The sequence below is a fragment of the Anastrepha obliqua genome, chromosome 2 (genome assembly GCF_027943255.1).
Source record: "Anastrepha obliqua isolate idAnaObli1 chromosome 2, idAnaObli1_1.0, whole genome shotgun sequence".
Lineage (NCBI taxonomy): Eukaryota > Metazoa > Arthropoda > Insecta > Diptera > Tephritidae > Anastrepha > Anastrepha obliqua.
In genome coordinates this window covers 106052912-106074568 of record NC_072893.1, presented here as the reverse complement: position 1 = coordinate 106074568, position 21657 = coordinate 106052912, and the positions used below count along the sequence as shown (strand labels likewise).

Below are 21657 nucleotides of genomic sequence, written 5' to 3'. Positions count from 1 at the left end.
AAATAAATATGAAGCAAAGTTGTATGCAACTAAACGTGCGTCTAACCAAAGACCAGCAGTGTATATCCAGAGGGCCATACTAGGGCTGAGGCCCCAGGATCTCCCTAGTAATTGTTTGGTTGTCCACAAGCAGTGTTACGTTACGGAAAAATGTTAATTATCACTAAAGAATTTCACTGTCACTAAATATTCAGCGATAATGAAATTCGTGTTTTAACTACCACTGAAAAAGTAGTGGCAGTGAAACGTTTATTGCATTCATTTTTCTGCGCACTATTCCGACCCTGCTTTGGATAAGTAGACACAACAACAACCAAGATAATCAAAATTATTAAAACACATTGCCACGTATTAGGATAAATATTTTAATAGCTCTAATTTATTCAACATAGTCTAAAACTGCTTGTTTGCATACATACATGCATACATACATACATATGGCTCTTTATATGATTAAACAAACGAAATGCGCGTACATACGTATTTAATAGAACACTAAGGCATCATCGTCAACGCTGGCAGACTGAGTTGGATTTTGGGTAACACGCTCCTAGCTGTGGGGTAGATGATGGAGGAAAAAGTAAAACCAAATTACAATAAATAAAACCAAGGAAAAATTTAAAACTTCGGCAAATCGCACGATTAATCTTTAATACAAACATTTAAAATAAATATAAATGTGACATGAAAATGTATTTATAGTTAAAAAATATGTAGTAATTCAAAATTTATGTAAAATATTTATGTATACAAACTAAATTAGGAAATGTTTTTAGGAAGAAAAGAATATTTAAAGTATGATACATTTACGATTTATTTATGCAGGTATGAAGTTAAAAATTAGGTAAATGGCTATAACCACGGATACATACAAACGCAGTTTTGCTTTTATGCTTTTTAAACGTAACCCAATTATACGAAAAATTTATATATATTAAACTTAACTTAGTTAGGATGCTGGTTTATAATAACAATTTACAAAGAATGATATAAGTTTACAATTTAAGTTGTGATTACGCTATGCTACATGCAGGTTCCAATCGAACCCAAGTCATATTTATGTGTACATACATACGTATAGTATAGCACAATCTGCGTGTGTTACGTTAATATGTATGTAAGTAGACAAGTTCATATTTAAGGAGATTATAAATGTTTCGACTCAACGAAATTTGTATTTTACTCTCGTATGATGCATTTGTCTTAAACGAACAATCAAAAATTAATTTTGTTTGTTTTAATTATACAATTATTTTACAATGATTTGCAGCTAAAAGTGTTTGCAGCAGGCAGTTCGTTGCGCGCAAACTAAAACGTTGTCCCAAAGCATACAATCATTCACGCACACTCATACAACGATGAACATTGCAAGGGAATGAATAATTTCTCTGCTGAAGAATTTAGTATTAATGGATAATAAGGATACAGAATCTTTAAAAGAAGAGGTTGTTGGCGGGACGGCCATTGCTTAAAAATAAATCACAATTAACATGTTGCCAAGTGAATGATATGAATGATTGGAGTTTTAAGTTATTGAATGTATGAAAATCGGCAGCCAAAACTTAATGCAACAATAATTTCTTGGGCAGTTGGGTATGCTATGCATTGCATTGGTCTTCGCTGCGCCACCACGTGGGCGCGCCTTGGAGTTTGGCTGTTGAATGCGAATGCGCTCAGCAATGCTAATATTTATGTATATGCTTTCAATTATTCGTCGAACATTCACTTTTAGCTATATAACATTTTCTGGCATTCTTTTGGTATTTTCTTCTTTTTTATTTGCTGGGTTATGTTACACTCCTATTTTGCGGTAGAATGTTTTTGAGCGATCGCCATCAAACAACAGCTCACGCACTGTACAAAAATAAAAAAATCACGCTTTGCATGAGTTATAACTATTCATAGTTGCTCGTTTGATTAATTTACATAATTTAACATACACTTTAATTTTAGCAGACAAGTGAAGTGGCCACTTCTCACATCTGTCCACATATGTGCGGAGTTAGTCATCATTTAACTTTAGATTTGCTATGCATTTTCTTTCAATTTTGCTAAATTCAAATATTTTGATATTTTTAAAGGCTGTCACCCAGGCTTATGTACAACTCTATTTATTTTAATTAATTATTGTATCATTGCAAGCGCTTTCTTTTTACTAATAAAATTCTTCAATTGACATTACGGCCGATTAGTAGTAAAAATATAATTATTATAAACTATTGCAGCTGCTGCGACTCAGTTGGTTGTTTTAGTGCAGTTTTTTTTTATTTTTGATACCTGATATATGTATAACCAGCTAATTTATACAAATTGCGGCATAAGAGCGCTTGAATAAAAGAAGATCTAACCTCTAAGAAGTTGGTTTTCAGCAGTCGAATTGGAACTTATGCAGTTCTTTCATGCATACATATGTGAGGTTACGTACAAACATCCCATACGTCAAATAAGTTTCGGAAGTATTTTCATCAAAATTAACGCTGTTTTTTAGTTAATCAACAGAATTTGCGTATTGAAACAATTATTGATTTGCATAAAAGGTCGCACGCACAGAAATATTTAATTTTGAGCTTTCAAAAACTAGTCATTTTAATCCTTTCAGCTTTATAAATTTCATTCAATTTTTTTTAGTGTTTGTGAGCACTAAAGTTTGGTGTTTTTAAGTGAACAGTTTGAGAATATACACAGCATTGTTTATAACAAAATAAAATAGCTTTGAAATTTTTTATAAAATTACATTTTCATTCAATTTTCTATTTGTAAAGCATTTCAAAAGTGTTTATTACTAATACGGTTGTTGACAAATCTGTACATTACAAAACGTTGGCAACTCAGTTTACGAATTATTATTAATATTATTTGTACATAAACGGAAACTCGTACGCTTTTCTAAGCACACAACTGAGGGCAGTTAAGAACAAAAAAATGAGTTGTAATTTTTTCCATTTGCATTTACAGCTAAGTTTTATTTTTGGCAATCATTTTGAACTAAAACTATGTTTTTGTACAATTTTTTTAATTCAATTATTGCTTGTAATTTAAATCAACTAGTTTTCTTCATACACAAATAGCGGCTAATGTTGGCTTCATTCAATTTAAAAAACGAAAAATAAGTTACTTAATTCTAGACTTTTATACAAAAGATATCATCAATTCATAGCCAATAGTCCCTGTCCTGTCCCGGCAATGGATGCGCTTAAATGACGTAGGCTACTACGAAAAACAAATGTAGAATACAATGCAGTAAGTATGTAAATGAATGTGTCTCGTATCTGCTATAAGTTACTGTAAATGTGGACTTAGTAAAATAAAAACATAGCTTTCCAATTATATAACGCTGATAGTGTGCGGTGACGCGTTCATCAACCCGGTTTCAATAAAACAAAAAGAATTATACGAGCATGAGCACGAGCGATTTTCTCAATTCAATAACAAATTTTATGTATAGTGACTTATGTATATAGGCTGTAGCTGTTATTTAATAGCTTAGAAATAGCAATTTAAAAAAAACCAAAACGTTCCTTGTGATTTATTAGCAAATGCTTTTAAGGCATTCAGTGGAAATGCGTGCTTCGTATTTTAATTCGAAATTAATGAATATTTTCTGGCGAACTTATTATATTAATGCTTCACTTTTCACTTCGCTCATTTCATAACATTCATATTACACAGAGTTTCTGCCCATTTAATTGAAATATTAATACTCCATTTCATAATCGTTGCCTAAGTATGTAGAATTTAAAGAACTATTTCGTTTTCTGCTGTAATCAATACAACAATATATAGTCAATACAACAATTTATATGTAAAAAAACGTATTTAGTTTATGTTCACAAATTTTAATTAAAATACTATTTTTCTGCACTTTCCATTAATTTAAGCTAAGTTTGCCAAAAAAAAAAAACTACATATAATATAATATTCGTTCAATATCTGTACCTGTATCTATATGTTTTACAAACGTCTGAGGAAAGCTGAACAGCCGCACGGAAAATCAATTCATTTGACTTTCTTATCTAATCTAACAAAGTGCATTCACCTTGGTTACACGTTGCAGTAAGCAATGAAATCAGCTTTTTCTTACAGCAAAATTGCAAGGGTAAATGTGTTACCCATATGTAATATGTGTAAGTGTACTTATTTCTTATTATTTCCAATTTATTTTAGGTACCGCCATTCTTAATTATTACATAATTTAATTAATATTCACTCTTTTTCTACATAAATTTTCTTATATTTTTCATCAGTAATTTATTTAGTTTTTCTCTTTTTTTTTGGGATTTGGGATTTCTTTTCATATTTTTGCTTTATGTTTTTATCATATAAACAGTCTCCTTTGTTATATATTTTATCCTTATTACCATAATTCTTAGTTATTATTTATTTAATAATGCATTCCTATTTTTGCAATTACTATCACGACTTTAAATTGTTTTTTTTTTTTTTTGTTTATGTTTAAGTATTTAAGTAGTCCCTTGTGGTGTTGTGTGTAATTTGATTTGCTTTGCTTTCCATTGGTTATTTATTACATTTTTAAGTAAAAAGAGATTTTCATTTGTATTTGCGTATTTTTAATTTAATCTAGTTAGTTGGGGCTGAGTGTCTGTCTGAAGTCTCTGTTGTATACTTGGCTGGGTTGTTGTTTGGACTGCGCTGCGTGTATAACTCTTAGCATACAACAACAGCACTTTTAGCTGCACTTCATATGTATATGTACTATAGACGGCGCGTTTTTGCTGCTGTTTACGACGTCAAAGGCGACATGCCGATTTGACGTGGATCTGTTGGCGCAACAGCACCCAACTCCAAATTCTTAATGAGTAAATGTAGCCAGTGTTTCGTGGATTTGTCATCCTGTAGACATACCGAAAATGTCGCATCACGCAGCTGATCTGGAAGACATTGTCGCAAAGCCTCACGTGCTCTATAAGATACAAGGAAAATATTTCACATCATTTGATTTCATTGTGCAAATATTGTACGGCACAAACCTGGGATTGTCGGAAAGACGCAAGTAACAACGTACGACATGCTTCAGCAAACGTGCAGAGGGCTCCTTGGCAAGTTGTATTACCATTTTGCCCTGAAATTACAAATTAGTTAGTTAGCGTCTGGTGTGCTCTTGCGAAAAAAAACTCATATTAAATAGTACCAAAATAATAGCAACATGCGAAAACCGCTCATACGTTTGACAAATATACGAAAGTCCGCTCTCGTCCAACAATATTTTTTGCAGGATAAATGTGGCTACAGTTTTGCTCAGTTCCGAGCCGGTTTCCATTATTCGCAGACACAGTGGAATGATTTCTGTTGCTAAAAGGAAAGTTATCACTTCTTGCTCATCAGCCTGGTGGATGGGAAGTGTAAAAGAGCAACATTAAGTTTAAAAATTTATACAAATTTGCTTACGCTGCAACTCACCTTAACTAGTGCGCCAATTACGCCTAAACTTGTTAGCCTAAGGTATTCGAATGGCCGTGTTTTAGATGTGGTTTGTAAAAATGGATACAGGAACAATGGTATTTGTGCCTGAAGGAACACTGTACGCGTCTCCGGGTGCGATGCGACGCATTGCAGCAACGATAACGCACTGCAGACACGATTTGATTGATGCGCAGTGAGTGTGGCAGGATTAATCGATGGATAAATGTTAATTATCTCTTGTAGTAGGGCGGCAGTAGTGCCAAAGCTATGCCATAGCATTGGCGCCAGATCTGTCACTGTTTCACGTTTCTTACTCAATTCGAGTAAAGCGGTTTCGCGGCTCTCGGGATGGGCCAATTCGTTGATCCATTGAAATACCTGTATTAGGCGGAGACGCAAATAAAAGAATATGAGATTAGAAAAACTAAATATATACTTAGTTTTTAGAGTTACACATATTTTTATATGATATATATTTATGTATATAAGTATACAAGAAGAAAAACTACAGGGTGGCACAAAATGAGAGATGGGGGAGATTTATACTTTTTGCAAATGGCGTCATACGTCAATCTATTTGACACTTGTGAATTAGACAGCTGCAGTATACAAACAGACAAGCAGTGGTGCCCGTATAGGCCAAAAAAAATATTATTTTAATTTTTATTTATTAAAAGTTATTCAAAAACACAATAGAAACGTATTGAAAGGAAACGGAACTAAGGCATTTGAACTAAGAAGTACTAAGTTAGAGCCAAAGTGGTGGCAAAAAGTCTACAGAAGTCAACGGGATAGCCGTGCACGCACGGTCAGCCAAAGCGAGGTGTTTTTCGTGCAATTCACTTTCATCGTATTCACGTTTTCGTATTTTTATTCTGCACCAGTATTCAAGTGAATGACCAAAGAAAATTGCTCGTTTAAACGTCAAAAACACCCAAGGAACACCACAAAAATGTCATTGTATAAATGCACGAAGATATTCGAAGACTTCTTTAAAAATGCCACAGAGGTAATAAAAACCACTTCTAACTTTTTTCTACAAAATATCGTGACCTGCCGCTTCATGTAACTTTCTGCATAGAAACAAAAGACGTAAAATATTTACATATAAAAAATATTTAATATTATATAATAATTAATATTTCTAAATAAATATAATAAATAAATAATAAACTAGCAGCATTGAAAATATGAAATGATCAGTGATCACACATTTGGAGTGAAGTACTTCTTGTCCACCCTGCAACTGGAGCAATCATAGTAAGGATGACAAAATCAACATATTCGGGTACTTTGAAATAACTGAACAACCGATTGATTTGCTACCGTGCAACCAATGGGAATGGTAGCAGCCCTTCGACCTGTTTACCTGTTACACCAATCTGGTGAGGTCTTTATGAGAGGAGAGACGGTATTTTATATTGTTCCCCTTTCGACAAGAGAATGATATGTTATCCGTCTCCTTTAATTCTGTGCCGTAAACTTACATTTTTTTATTGTGGGCCATTTTAGAAAAATTTTAACTCTACACTTTCAAGATGCCTCAATACACCAACCAGGCAATTGAGTTTTGATATCGGGGGAACGAAGAAGAATGCACTCGACAAATTATTTATTTTGTGCAGAAATCTCGTTAAATGTTTAGTCATCTAAGATGAAGCCAAAAAAGCAAAACAGTCGACAAAATGTTGTTTTTTGCTTCAACTTGCTTTTAGAAAACCTAACAGAATATTAAAAGTAGCTATCAAAATGATAAATATGCGCATATTTTTATATCATACATGGCAGTACATAGGTACATGCATGCATATATAAATATGTATATATGCTTATATGAACATACCAAGCCATTATGTAATAATTGTTTTTCTTCGGAACGCACAACTTCTTACGAGTATTTTGAATTCTTCCAAATATAAATCACGCACAAAATAATTACCTTATGCGTATATACACATATTTCCATACATACATACTCATAATGTTTTTGTGGTACTTGTTTTCTTGCCTGAATACTAACCAAAAACAAAATTAAAGTATACTGTACGTGCATAAATATGTATGTGTGTACATATGTAATTTGTTGTTTGTGAGCCCAAATGTGTGAATCATGTGAAGTCAACAGAACAAGAAGAAAAAAACACAAAAGAAAACTCAAAAATAGCGACTGGTTGGCTGAATATTTGTTAAGTGGGAGCAGATGCAGTGATATCAACTTGCCGATAAGAAGAAGAAAACCAGTTATTTGAGTTGCTCACAAACAAGAGAATTAGAGCAGGAGCATATACATATGTACATACATAGGTATTTACACATATGTAAGTATGGATGTGCATATACTGGTCTCCAAATACTGCACTTATGTATATATACATATATCAATTTGAGAACTGCAATTTCGTGGAGAGACAACTATCAAAGGAAGGATTTATCTTAACTAGCCTAAAAGGATTAATTAGCAAAATAAATCAAATCAGCGGAAAGAAGTTCGAAGCAATGATGAATTCATGTCCTAAAGCGGCAAATGAGTCTATTAGGAAAGCCCAGACATAATTTTGTGAGACTGGTTGACAATATTACTGGGTAATTCGAATTGGTGCAAAGGAAATTGGTTCGATTAATCCTTCAACGCCTTACAGTTTCCGACCAATGCGCAATAATGTTAAGAAAAATATTGTTAAGAATCAATATAAATTGTGAGCGACGTTAAATTTGTACAATATTATAGCAAACCTCCATTCCCAGTTCTTTTCTTAAATTTCATTGTACTTTTCTTAAATTTACGGTTTGATTTTTCATAAAAAAAAAAGTTAGATATATGAAGTGCTATTTATTTGTAAATGCTTAATTAAAAATGCCTAAGGCAAACTGTGCCATTTGCAGAAAACTTTGGACTGATGTTGGTGATTTGCTTCATGTACCAGCGGAGCTGTACACAGGATTGAACATAGTTGGAGGAAGTATCCTACGATGGACTGGGTTGAACTGAAAAAATGCTTCCCTTATTTGAAAGAATATCTCAAGTGTTTAATGGCGAACTAGTTTCTGGCACTTAAAGCTTATCCGAGAAATGATTATGGCACAAACATGAAGTAGGCCTTCTAATATATAAAGTACATACATATATAATATTAATATCTCAAATCAGAGATACGCTAATATCAAACCCCGAAAAAATATAGTTGTTTTGGATCCCTAGCCATATTGGAATACATGGAAACACCCTAGCAGACGCAGCAGCAAAACTTGCCAGCAAATCGCCGTTACACAACTTTAACAAGATCGACCTAAAAAACGCAACCAACAAAACAAATCGACAACAAATGTCACAACGATGGCAAAACATAAACCATTATTATAAATGCATTAACCCAAGCTTCATCCCTCCAATCTTCCCAGCAACAATCACAAGGCGAGACATACTCGTGTCTCCTTCTCCTTCTCCTATCGTCCCCTTAGTATAACAATAGCCTATATGCTCATAGGCTATTATTTTTTTATTGAATTTTTGGATTCTCCATCGTCGATTTTATATGTGGTCAAAATTTTGTCAAATTCTAGTTCCACAAAGTGGGTCAAAACGTCAGTCAAAAAATAATAAATATTTACAGACATAACGAGATTTGAGTGAGAGCTACTTTCGACAAAAAGTTTGAAATTCATTTTCTCAAAACATCAAACAATTTATAGGCTATTTTAATACTAAGGGGACGATATATACCCGTTTTCGGCTTGGACATACACGCCTGACCCAGGGCAGCAACTTCTTTCGAAACAATAATCCACAAAACCATGTTTCTCAATTCTGCAACGAAACATCATTACAAATTGTGAAGCATTGTATTCAATAAGGCAATCAACATCAAGCCACACAATAGAAGAACTCCTGTCCGAAGTAAACGCAGAAAACATTAATAGTTTTATACACTTTATTTGCAAAATTAATTTGTACTTTGAAATATAAATGATACATGAATATGCATGATAGCCGCTAATACTTTAAAATCATTGAGATTGTAATTCATTACTTTTCCAATTTTAAATAAAAAAAAAAAAACAAAAAAAAATCTATTTTCCCTTGCAGGATGTATTGTAGCATAGTCTTTAAATAAGAGATTAAAAAACTATAGTGCACTCAGTAAGTCCCCACAGACTCTTATTTCATTATATGATAGCTGTTTTTTACCAGTGTTTTGAATCCTTAGTTGGATCTCTTATCTAGAATGCGAAGATTAGGCATGCAAAGGGTCATATCGTTATCTGAGATGTCAATGGTTTATCTTTGTGTGATTTAAGAGAGGTGTCCGTTAGGTGAGAGTACACTGTATATAACTCATTCAGTCACAATTTGAAATTTTATTAAATTATTTCAATGTTCTATGTGTTGCAGCATAAGAGGCATAAACCGTTCTATCTCGCTCCAGAAATAATAAATCACGACTCCGCGTGTTTTGTTTTTTGTGAAATGTAAAAACAAATGCGCTCTAAAACTTGAGAATAGTTTTGTTGTGGGTGTAGCAGCATAAACATTCCCCATACAATTACAGGGAATTCTGCTGCACTCCAGTCTTTGTCCGGTTATAAATCGGGGTAACGTAGAACCGACTTCTGTGGGATAATCAATTACACTACTGATGATATCAAAGTTAAAGCAGAGTGAAAGAATACTCCTTCTACATATTTTGTAACATCAAATTTATTAAGGCAGATCAACAAGATTAGGTGATCTGAGAAAAACAAAAAAAATTCTTTGGAATCCGTTCAAGTATATTTATATCGCAATGGTGATGCGGCCTCCATATAAAGGCAGCTTACTCCAACTTAGATCATGCAAGTGAGGTAAAAAATAACTAGCGTATATGGATCAATAAAGTCGAAAGCGAAGCGCCGAATAAAGGCAAATGTAGAATATGACTCAGAAATTATGTATAATTTAAATGACTCCAAGGTAGGAATTTTGAATCATTAATTACACAAAGAACCGAAACTTCATTCATAACGTTGAAACGCGATTCCTTAATTAAATAGGCAGCAAATATTTGTCTAAACATAAAAACCATAACTGAACCATTCATACTTATATTTTCCTATTTGTGTTGCAGCATAAGAGGCATAAACCGTTCTATCTCGCTCCAGAAATAATAAATCACGACTCCGCGTGTTTTGTTTTTTGTGAAATGTAAAAACAAATGCGCTCTAAAACTTGAGAATAGTTTTGTTGTGGGTGTAGCAGCATAAACATTCCCCATACAATTACAGGGAATTCTGCTGCACTCCAGTCTTTGTCCGGTTATAAATCGGGGTAACGTAGAACCGACTTCTGTGGGATAATCAATTACACTACTGATGATATCAAAGTTAAAGCAGAGTGAAAGAATACTCCTTCTACATATTTTGTAACATCAAATTTATTAAGGCAGATCAACAAGATTAGGTGATCTGAGAAAAACAAAAAAAATTCTTTGGAATCCGTTCAAGTATATTTATATCGCAATGGTGATGCGGCCTCCATATAAAGGCAGCTTACTCCAACTTAGATCATGCAAGTGAGGTAAAAAATAACTAGCGTATATGGATCAATAAAGTCGAAAGCGAAGCGCCGAATAAAGGCAAATGTAGAATATGACTCAGAAATTATGTATAATTTAAATGACTCCAAGGTAGGAATTTTGAATCATTAATTACACAAAGAACCGAAACTTCATTCATAACGTTGAAACGCGATTCCTTAATTAAATAGGCAGCAAATATTTGTCTAAACATAAAAACCATAACTGAACCATTCATACTTATATTTTCCTATAGTGCACTCAGTAAGTCCCCACAGACTCTTATTTCATTATATGATAGCTGTTTTTTACCAGTGTTTTGAATCCTTAGTTGGATCTCTTATCTAGAATGCGAAGATTAGGCATGCAAAGGGTCATATCGTTATCTGAGATGTCAATGGTTTATCTTTGTGTGATTTAAGAGAGGTGTCCGTTAGGTGAGAGTACACTGTATATAACTCATTCAGTCACAATTTGAAATTTTATTAAATTATTTCAATGTTCTATGTGTTGCAGCATAAGAGGCATAAACCGTTCTATCTCGCTCCAGAAATAATAAATCACGACTCCGCGTGTTTTGTTTTTTGTGAAATGTAAAAACAAATGCGCTCTAAAACTTGAGAATAGTTTTGTTGTGGGTGTAGCAGCATAAACATTCCCCATACAATTACAGGGAATTCTGCTGCACTCCAGTCTTTGTCCGGTTATAAATCGGGGTAACGTAGAACCGACTTCTGTGGGATAATCAATTACACTACTGATGATATCAAAGTTAAAGCAGAGTGAAAGAATACTCCTTCTACATATTTTGTAACATCAAATTTATTAAGGCAGATCAACAAGATTAGGTGATCTGAGAAAAACAAAAAAAATTCTTTGGAATCCGTTCAAGTATATTTATATCGCAATGGTGATGCGGCCTCCATATAAAGGCAGCTTACTCCAACTTAGATCATGCAAGTGAGGTAAAAAATAACTAGCGTATATGGATCAATAAAGTCGAAAGCGAAGCGCCGAATAAAGGCAAATGTAGAATATGACTCAGAAATTATGTATAATTTAAATGACTCCAAGGTAGGAATTTTGAATCATTAATTACACAAAGAACCGAAACTTCATTCATAACGTTGAAACGCGATTCCTTAATTAAATAGGCAGCAAATATTTGTCTAAACATAAAAACCATAACTGAACCATTCATACTTATATTTTCCTATTTGAAAACGCAATTCATTGTTTATATAGCTGAACTTCTAGCTTCAACATTACTTCTAGCACTATATTATCTTCAGACTTAAACATTGTGATTAAGAATTAACAAATTCATTTGTTATATTTCATTTTCGTAACATAAGCTGTACTAAATTGAATTTACTATAGAACAATTTTAAAGCCGTAAATAACAGTCAAAATAATTTTTTTTATCAAAACTTTATCTTGGAAATAAATATTAAAAAAAAAATAGTTTTGTGAGTCCCAAAACTCGTATTACATCCATATATTGTTTCAATTTTGTCATACACATGTACAATCAATCCTCAACCTCAACCTCAACTATGTATAAAAAACAATAAAAAAAAATTATTTATTAATGCGATAAAAACAGAAGTTTTTGTGTTCGCCCGAATTCATTTAGAACGCAATTTATACCTGAGTCCATGTGTCTGTGCCTGTACCTACATACATACATGACTGCGCGTTCATACATTCATAGATATACATACATACGAGTATATGCATGAATCTAAATAACTACATATGTATGTGCCTACTTAAATTAACATTTTTATACGTTCATTTGTGCACGTTAGGTAAGTTATATAAAACGAAATAATAACAAAAAATGATTGCTGTGTTATTGGTAAACAAAATCTGATTGCTGCTGGCCTTTCATTTTTACTCATTTCAGTACTTACGCTTATGTGTAAATGGATTTTTTCGCAATTTCGGCTTTAATTGTATGCAGAATTCACGATTTTCAATTTGTTTTTAAAAACCGGAGCACATTGGAAAAAAACGTATTTTTAAGAGTTATGAAAACAAGTAGTATTCCAGAAAAGGAAGCAGTAATATTCATTTTAGAATTATTTCGCATCCATCAGTGACATGCATATGTATACACATAGTATGTACGAGGGCGCGTCAATAAGTCCGTGACTTTTTGTATTTCTGACCTCTTTACTGAAAAAGATATACTGTTCCTGTCAATAGGCATCTGTCAGTCGACTCCTGTCAAAATTTGAACGTGCTGCGTCAGTTAGTTTGTGTTTTACAGCTACCTTTATCAGACTACCCAGTAATTTGAGGAGAAAACGGAAAAAACTGAATTTCGTGTGCTTAGTAAGCCAATTCACCCTTAGAAACCCACTGTTTCGACTGTTGTTTGGTCTCTGGTGTGTGGTGATGGATCCATGTTTCGTCCACGGTTACAAAACGGCGCAAAAACTCCTTCATATTGCGATTAAACAACGCCAAACCTTTCTGTGAAGTTGTTACACGATTGCGTTTGTGGTCGACTGTGAATTACTGGGTAGTCTGATAAAGGTACCTGTAAAACACAAACTAACTGACGCAGCACGTTCAAATTTTGACAGGAGTCAACTGACAGATGCTTGTTGACAGGAGCAGCTCTAGGACACGATCATTCTGAATCAATTAATGCCAGATATTGTTAGTGTTGCAACAGTTCATCAAGCCCTGCCAGTGCGATGCAGTCACCGCTCGTGAAAGTACACCGACTTTATCCTTCTCCGTTTTGAGTTTTGGTCTCGAAATATTACTGACGAGTCTCGACCACACAGTCATCTAGTAGCGCGGAATAGCTAACTGTATCGAAAGCTTTTGATAAGTCTAGCGCTACTGGGACAGTCCTCAATTTTAGTAAAGCCCGCGAATTATCGGTGTATTTATGGTGCTATGTTGTTGTTGTTGTAGCAGCATACACATTCCCCATACATATATGGGGAATGAAGGTGGTTCCGGCGCCGGCGCACACCGCCTTCCTCAGCACCTCTGCATTGGTGGCTCATTTGGCTCATTACTTTTCAATCAAACCCTGTATGCCGATGAGTATCCGGTGTCAGGTGTTTCGTAAAGAACAAGGATAGGACGGTCTCGAGCGCCTTCACTACTGGGGAAAGGAGAGTTATCGGGTTAGATAAGTTTCGCCTTAGCGGATGTCCTGATGGCCACCTAGGCTTCATCGCTGGAGAAAACAACCGCATCTCTACACCGAAGAATACAATATAAAGTTTCGTCTAGTTTTCGTGAGCAGTAAAGTCCTCTCTCGACGAACAAAACTAACACTCTACAAGACTCTCATCATGCCCGTCCTAACGTATGGCGCAGAAGCTTGGACGATGACAACATCCGATGAAGCGACGCTTGGAGTGTTCGAGAGAAAGATTTTGCGTAAGATTTTTGGACCTTTGCACGTTGGCAACGGCGAATATCGCAGACGATGGAACGATGAGCTGTATGAGCTTTACGACGACATAGACATAGCGCAGCGAATAAAGATCCAGCGGCTTCGTTGGCTGGGTCATGTCGTCCGAATGGATACAAACGCTCCGGCTTTGAAAGTATTCGATGCGGTACCAGCTGGTGGGAGCAGAGGAAGAGGAAGGCCTCCTCTGCGTTGGAAAGATCAGGTGGAGAAGGACTTGGCTTCACTTGGTGTGTCCAATTGGCGCCGGTTAGCACGAGAAAGAAACGACTGGCGCGCTTTGTTAATCTCGGCCAAAATCGCGTAAGCGGTTATCGCGCCAATTAAGAAGAAGAAGAAAGTTTCGTCTAAAAAAGGTTCACATTACTTCGTTCCGATTAAACACAACCACCAAAAGTGCTTCGGCGAGTTCGAAAGGGGCCTTGGGCGGACCAGCGCCTGCTCACACCAAAGATTAAGTGGCAGGACTTAAGATGATTTATTAATTTAGTCCACTTGTGAGATTCTTAATCAGAGTTTCGCCGGGATCAACCTGGCGTAGGTGGTCACGCTCGTTTGCTAAAATGGCTGTTTCCGCTGGAAAATTAGGACGAATGACCAACGGGAATGACGCGAGTCGTGATAACCTTGTGAAATTTACGTTAGCGGTTGCGCGAGCAGAGCTCTATAATATGGGGGCAATCTAGTCACTTGTCCAACATCTAGTGATGATAGACCATCTCCAAAGACCATGAGGTCCACTCCCTGTGAGTCTTAAGACCTCTGAGCAGGTCATTGGGCCAGCGCACTAGAGAGAAATTTAAACTCGATGTCCAGAAAATTCGATGTCAATTCGTTAAACAATTTTTAATAGTGTATTAAATAAATAATTAAATCATTACGATAAATAATTATTGAAAAAAAACAGAAATAAAATTAATAAAAAAAATGTAAAAAAAATTAAAACAAATATAAAAAAATTAAAAAAAACACGCGCTAAACAAAAGCTGTTGTTCTAATTACTATTACATTTCTTTATTTCCGACGGTATGTGAACATTTAATGCCACTTACGTCACATTCGTGAGCATTTTTATATAAATATGTAAATTCACGTGTGACTTAAGACATTTTAAAAGGTGGGATTACAATAAAAACTCACACTTATTAATCCAATGACAAAAGTTTACGCTTTCTAATACATATAAAAATAGTATTTGTTTTTTTTTTTTTCTTTTTTGGATAAGCTGTTTATAACACAACTGGGTTTGCCCTAGTTAATTAAATACAGTTTCAAGAAAATATTATGGACCTAAGTTTCAAGTCGACTCCGAACGGCAGAAGGTTTTTTATGAGGAGCTTTTTCAGGGCAGAAACACACTCAAATGTTTGCCATTGTCTGCCGAAGAGCGACCGCCATAAAAAAAACTGTTGGGTCACAACCACAAAAACTTGCAATTCTTCAGGATGTTACTCAGGCCGAGTTTCATAAATTTAAAAGCGAAATCCAAAAGAGGTTTCTCATAAAAACTATATACCAGTCGGTGACATTCAATTTTAGGTTGTTGTTGTTATTGCAGCAGCCTAAAAATTCCCCATACATGTACGGACATAAATCCGGATCGTTCCGTTAACGTAGAACTGCCTGTCGTGGGGCTCTACATTTGTTATAAACAGATAAGTTCTCATAACACATCTTGGAGAGAAAAACTCAGCTAAAACCATACATTATATGCTACGCATTATTTTTATTACTAATTAGAATTCATTCGTTACATTTTCATGATGGTTTTCTTTAGAATATTGACTTTGATGTATCACAGTATCACATAGAAAACAGAAGCATGTATGAATATATGTGTGCACTTGCATTCCGTTGTTAATTGTGGTTTGACGATATTTTTCAGTATCTTTATGTGGTCGCGATAGTTTCCATTTCGCATAAACTTATGCATGTGTGTATGTACATATGTACATAATGTCAAGTGATGTGTTGTGGGCCAATGTACGACCTTGTCGTCCGTCATCGCACCACTAAACAGCACCAACCCAACCAAGTACATAACATTGGTCTGTAGTACATAGAGAAAACAAATATTGCTGCTCTCTACCTATTATCGAAGGTTCTTTCATTCATTTTACTACTCGGTAAACCGACCACATACTTCATGTGCTGGTTCCTTCTCAAATTTCGTACGAAGTATTTTTCTATTATTGAAGTCTAGAAGTATAAGAATGTTGCTGACATCTGAACAAATACGTATGTATATATACGTGCATTTATGTATATGTAGGCCAATTCATTTTTTTTAGAAAAGTATTATTTACAAACTTGTTGGATTATATAGAACTGTGCTTCTAAAACTTCGCTTAATTTTATTCAAATTTATAAAGATTTATGGCGTTGGTATTTTTTACAAGACTGTAAAAAGTAACGGCCAAGAACTATCACGTCAGCAGAATTTCCCAAACATTTATGGGGGATGTTTATGTTGTTATAACAGGAACAAATGTATAACGGATTTACTCCAATTAGTTAATCTCCTTCGTATTTGCTTTGAACTTCACTCATCGTTTGGTACCTGCTTATTTTATATTATTGTTATTGATGTTATAGCAGCATAAAAAATCCCCATAAATGATTTGGGAATGCTGTTATATTATTTATACTGTCGTAGAATATTTAGCTCTTTTTTTTAATGAAAGCAAACTATTGATGAAATATAGTTTACATTTATTTCCTTTGCCTATCTTTTAATTTACTTCACATCATAAAGATCCTGTTTTCTAAATATTACTTCTTTTTTCCTTTAACTATGCCTGTGTATTCCTTATACTACAGTGGTGGCCTTATAATTAGAAACGATGTGCTAAGAAAAATAAAATCACTGTGCATATTTTTGGAAGACGTGCACTGTGAATTATGAGCACCGTTATTCTTAGAATAGGCGATGAACATTGTAGTTAGAAAAACACGTTGATATTTGATGGTTGATTCCTGAAAAAATTCACATTGTTTCTCTGATTGTGTTTCTTTTCTATATTTATCTTGGAGTTAGTGTTAAAGTAAGTATACTGAAAAAATCCATAGATTAGCTTTTCTAATTTTAGTTCATCTCAATTGTTAGAATGGGTAAGAAAAAGTCATGCTCCCCGAAATTGAGGGAGCTAATTGTACTGGCGGCCGCCGTAGCCGAATGGGTTGGTGCGTGATTACCATTCGGAATTCACAGAGAGGTTGTTGGTTCGAATCTCGGTGAAAGCATAATTAATAAAAACATTTTTCTAATAGCGGTCGCCCCTTGGCAGGCAATGGCAAACCTCCGAGTGTATTTCTGCCATGAAAAAGCTCCTCATAAAAATATCTGCCGTTCGGAGTCGGCTTGAAACTGTAGGTCCCTCCATTTGTGGAACAACATCAAGACGCACACCACAAGTAGGAGGAGGAGCTCGGCCAAACACCTAACAGAAGTGTAAGCGCCAATTATTTTTTTTTTTTTTTATAATTGTACAGTGTAACAAAAACGAAAAAATTTCAATTTCGGCTATCGCACAAAGGTTTGGCTGCTCCAAAAAAATGGTATTCGGAGCAATTCATTTGTACAAAAAAACGAGGAACTTTGAAACCCCAGCCAGGAAGTCTAGACCTCGAAAAACAACTCCATCGGATGATAGGCATATTTGTAGGACCAGCAAGAACAACCCGTTCATGTCTTCGCATGATATAAAAGCCGAAGTTGCAGAGCAATTAAACGTAGAAGTCTCCGCTCGGACGATAAGAAGACGCTTACAAGAGGCGGGACTACGTGGGTGCATCGCACAAAAAAAACCGCATGTGTCAAAAAAAAAAAATATTATGAAGCGGTTACGATTTGCTAAGGAAATGCTCAAAAAAGATTCAAGATTCTGGAATAGAGTTCTCTGACGAACGAGTGACGAATCGAAATTCAATTTATTCCAATCTGCTGGGAAAACATATGTGAGACGTCCTCCAGGCAAAGCTTTGGACCCCAGGTATACTGTGAAAACAGTGAAACACGGAGGCGGATCTATTATGGTCTGGGGAGCATTTTCTTGGAGTGGCGTGGGCCCAATTGTGCGGAATCATGGCCCAACAACAATATAAAAGCATTCTGGAAAATGTAATGGAATCATATTCCTTTGAGAACATGCCGGTTCACTACATTTTCCAGCATGACAATGATCCAAAGTACTCTACACGGTTAGTAAAGCGTGGCTTTTGGATCAAAATATTGATGTTTTGGACTGGCCACCGCAAAGTCCTGATCTCAACCCAATTGAGAACTTATGGGCAATTGTGAATCGAGATCTCAAGGACAAAAGTCCGAGAAATAATAATGAATTGTTTCAATTGGTGCAGCGAAGCTGGGAGAGCATATCTGTTGAAAGATTCCAAAATTTAATACAAAGCTTGCCGAGAAGACTGCAAAATGTTATAAAAAATAAGGGTTACCCCACAAAATATTAAAATTATGCTAATTTTGTTGAACTTTTTGAAGATATTTTTGAGTTTTCCTTGTCGTTTCTAATTATTTGACCAAGATGAATTTGTGTTTAGAATTAAGTTTATTTTTTTTTTTTTAGGATTGTAGTAATGGTGAACATTTTTTATGTTAAACTGAAAGACTACCTGTTTTTGTATTATTTCCAATAAAAAAAAATGATGTGGCGAAATAAATTTTAAAATTGTATTAGTAAAATCAAATTCTGCTATCTCGTTTCTAATTATAAGGCCACCACTGTATATAGGCGTCTTCCTCCAAGGAGCATCTCCATTTGAAACCTCATTCCTAAATTGAAACCTAAATATTCTTGATCAGAATGTTTGTTGAATTTTTTATATTATATATTCGTTTGTACGTAACTTCAGAAAGTCTGACCAATAGAAAATCGATTGTCATTCTAGTGGTCATTTGTTATTTATACAAGCAAGTTAAGATATTTGGACTAAATTTAATGTATACATAATTTTTTTAATTGAAAAATTTTAAGTTTTGAAGTAAATTCATCTAGTCGTCGAAAATTAGCAAGAACATTTGGCAGACCAAAATAAGAGTCTAATTATGTTTTAGTCTCATAAAAAAATTTTCGACCATAATTTTTAAAATTTTCATACTTTAGCCACGGGGGTGAAAGGGATGCACCGGGATATATCGTATTATACAAATTTCATATTTTAAAATTATATTCGAATCTACCATAAAGCATTGATACGTGTTTATAAAGTTCTAGTACTTCTTTTCTAGCTGAACTGCTGCTCGAATTCCTCGAAATATAAAATTTGTGGACCGTACAAACTTCCTGTTTGTTGACGATTAGCACAATTTGCGAAACAAAGAGAATCTTGTCTACAAACAAATGCAATAACAACTTTATATACGCAAATAAAAGTTGTGAAGAAATGAAATAAAAAAAACGAAAAACGAGGAAACTATTAAAGCGAAATTTAATGATATCGGTGTTTATCTCTACACCGTGCATATTTCCTAGGTAAGCGGGTATGAATAGGAATACATATAAATCATATATATATATATATATATATATAGCTATGTATGTATATAATAGCAATGAAGACATATTCCTTTCGTGTACTTAGGATTTTCATAAAAGAAACATCAAAAGACCTGTGCTATGCTTATAAGAAATGACGAACACTACAGACACATGTATGCAAACGACAAAAATACCTGGCAACCAGGCAGATGTCATTCATTAATGACCAGTTACAAATATACATGCATACATATACATATTGACGTTGGTAAATGTTTACCATTGCCACACACACTTTGCTGGACATTTTATAAGGAAATGGTTTGAAATATGTACAAAATGCATGTATTTACATACATGCGGTCAAGTAATTAAAATTAATAACCCGTCGAACTTACCCTTTCCTGTTCGGTTGATGGAGTCATGCAGGCGGGACTAGGTTGAGCACTCATTATAATTTTTGGATTTTATTTATCGATTCCACGTTAAAGATTATTCACTGGTGAAGTGTGGCTGTAAAAATTTTCAAACGAATAACTGCTTATTATTTGCTTTTCTCTTTTGCGAAATACATATGCTGAGCAGTCGGCTGTGTTCGCTTTGAAAACGCGAAAATGCTCACAAATATGGCGGCGGCACCCGAATTGAAAAGAAATTTTTATTGTATACATATATATATCACGGCAATATTGGTAAATTAATAAAAACGTAAAGCTAAAAAGTAGCAATTTATTTTCGGGAAATCTAATTTTTTATTTAAATTTGCATAGGAACTCGGTATCGCCAAATAAATGAAATTCTTTTTTATTCCATTTCTTTCTTTCTCGACCACTTGCTTTATCGCACTTCGCAATCACGTCAAACACACACACAATACCATTAGTGACTGAGCACAAATTTGCAATTTCCACAAATTTTAAATTTTAACTTACTTGTACTTATTAAATTCTCAATATATAACACTTATTTTATCAAAAGTTAGTTTTTATATTAGTTTTTCGGACCGAACTTTGTGAAAACACAGCAATTTCTGAAAGCGAAAAAATTCAGTTCTCGTTCCCAACTAGACCAACACTTTGTGACAGTATTGACTACCCCTAAAGACGTTATACCCTTTGGGGGAATTTTATATAAGAGTGGCGCATTTTCAGCTGGACTAAAAAACACAGAAATGTTTTTGTACATGATTGAAAGAAATGAGGTTACGATAAATTTGTTGAATGAAAGAAGAAAAATACAAACAGCTAACATATTCGACTCGAGATAGACCTTTGCTTTTGTTTCTGTTCTGTTGAAGAATGGCCAAAAATTCTAAAATATACTTAATTAAGTTTTTGAAATTACTAAAATATGTTCAATATATGCATATACAGAATTCATTACAATAATGTAAAACTTCTTCCGAATAAAAATTAAGTGTCTGCAACCTCTGTGAAGATAGCAATGCATTCAAGCCATTTGCACTTTCAATGTTTCAATGTTTTTGACTTCGTCGAATAGTGATTTACTCTTCCCTTATGTTGGGAACCCGTGGGTACAGCTTATATCAGATGTATCCTGCTAGGTTCCCCAAACAGTAAAATTGAGACCACTATAACAACTTAGTCATTTGGAACAAAAAATTTAATTATTGTTGCATTAATAATGGGCATAAACTAACTAAGTAACGGCTCTTAACTCATTAAATATTTGCTCCGCCCAGGTCACTAACAACAGCGGCAACATTGTAACCGAGTTATGTTATGTT

At 34.4% G+C, this 21657-nt stretch overlaps 1 protein-coding gene across 1 annotated transcript; it reads right to left on the bottom strand.

Annotated features, from left to right (window-relative positions):
* Nucleotides 1–349: 349 nt before the first annotated feature.
* Nucleotides 350–21003, bottom strand: LOC129237205 (CCR4-NOT transcription complex subunit 9). Its single transcript, XM_054871728.1, has 6 exons — nt 20843–21003; nt 20309–20423; nt 5419–5799; nt 5150–5344; nt 4989–5080; nt 350–4921 (listed from the first exon to the last, which is right to left on the bottom strand). Exons 2-6 carry the CDS (start codon nt 20360–20362, stop codon nt 4741–4743), a joined length of 903 nt encoding a protein of 300 aa, XP_054727703.1. The 5' UTR covers nt 20363–20423; nt 20843–21003; the 3' UTR covers nt 350–4740.
* Between the last annotated feature and the right edge of the window lie 654 nt (nt 21004–21657).

Coding starts and splice junctions, on each gene's coding strand:
- LOC129237205 (XM_054871728.1), bottom strand. CDS start 20,362: ATGAGTGCTCAACCTAGTCCCGCCTGCATGACTCCATCAACCGAACAG. Junction 5,345..5,418: donor TAATTGGCGCACTAGTTAAG/GTGAGTTGCAGC, acceptor CCCATCCACCAG/GCTGATGAGCAAGAAGTGAT. Junction 5,081..5,149: donor CGCATGTTGCTATTATTTTG/GTACTATTTAAT, acceptor TTGTAATTTCAG/GGCAAAATGGTAATACAACT.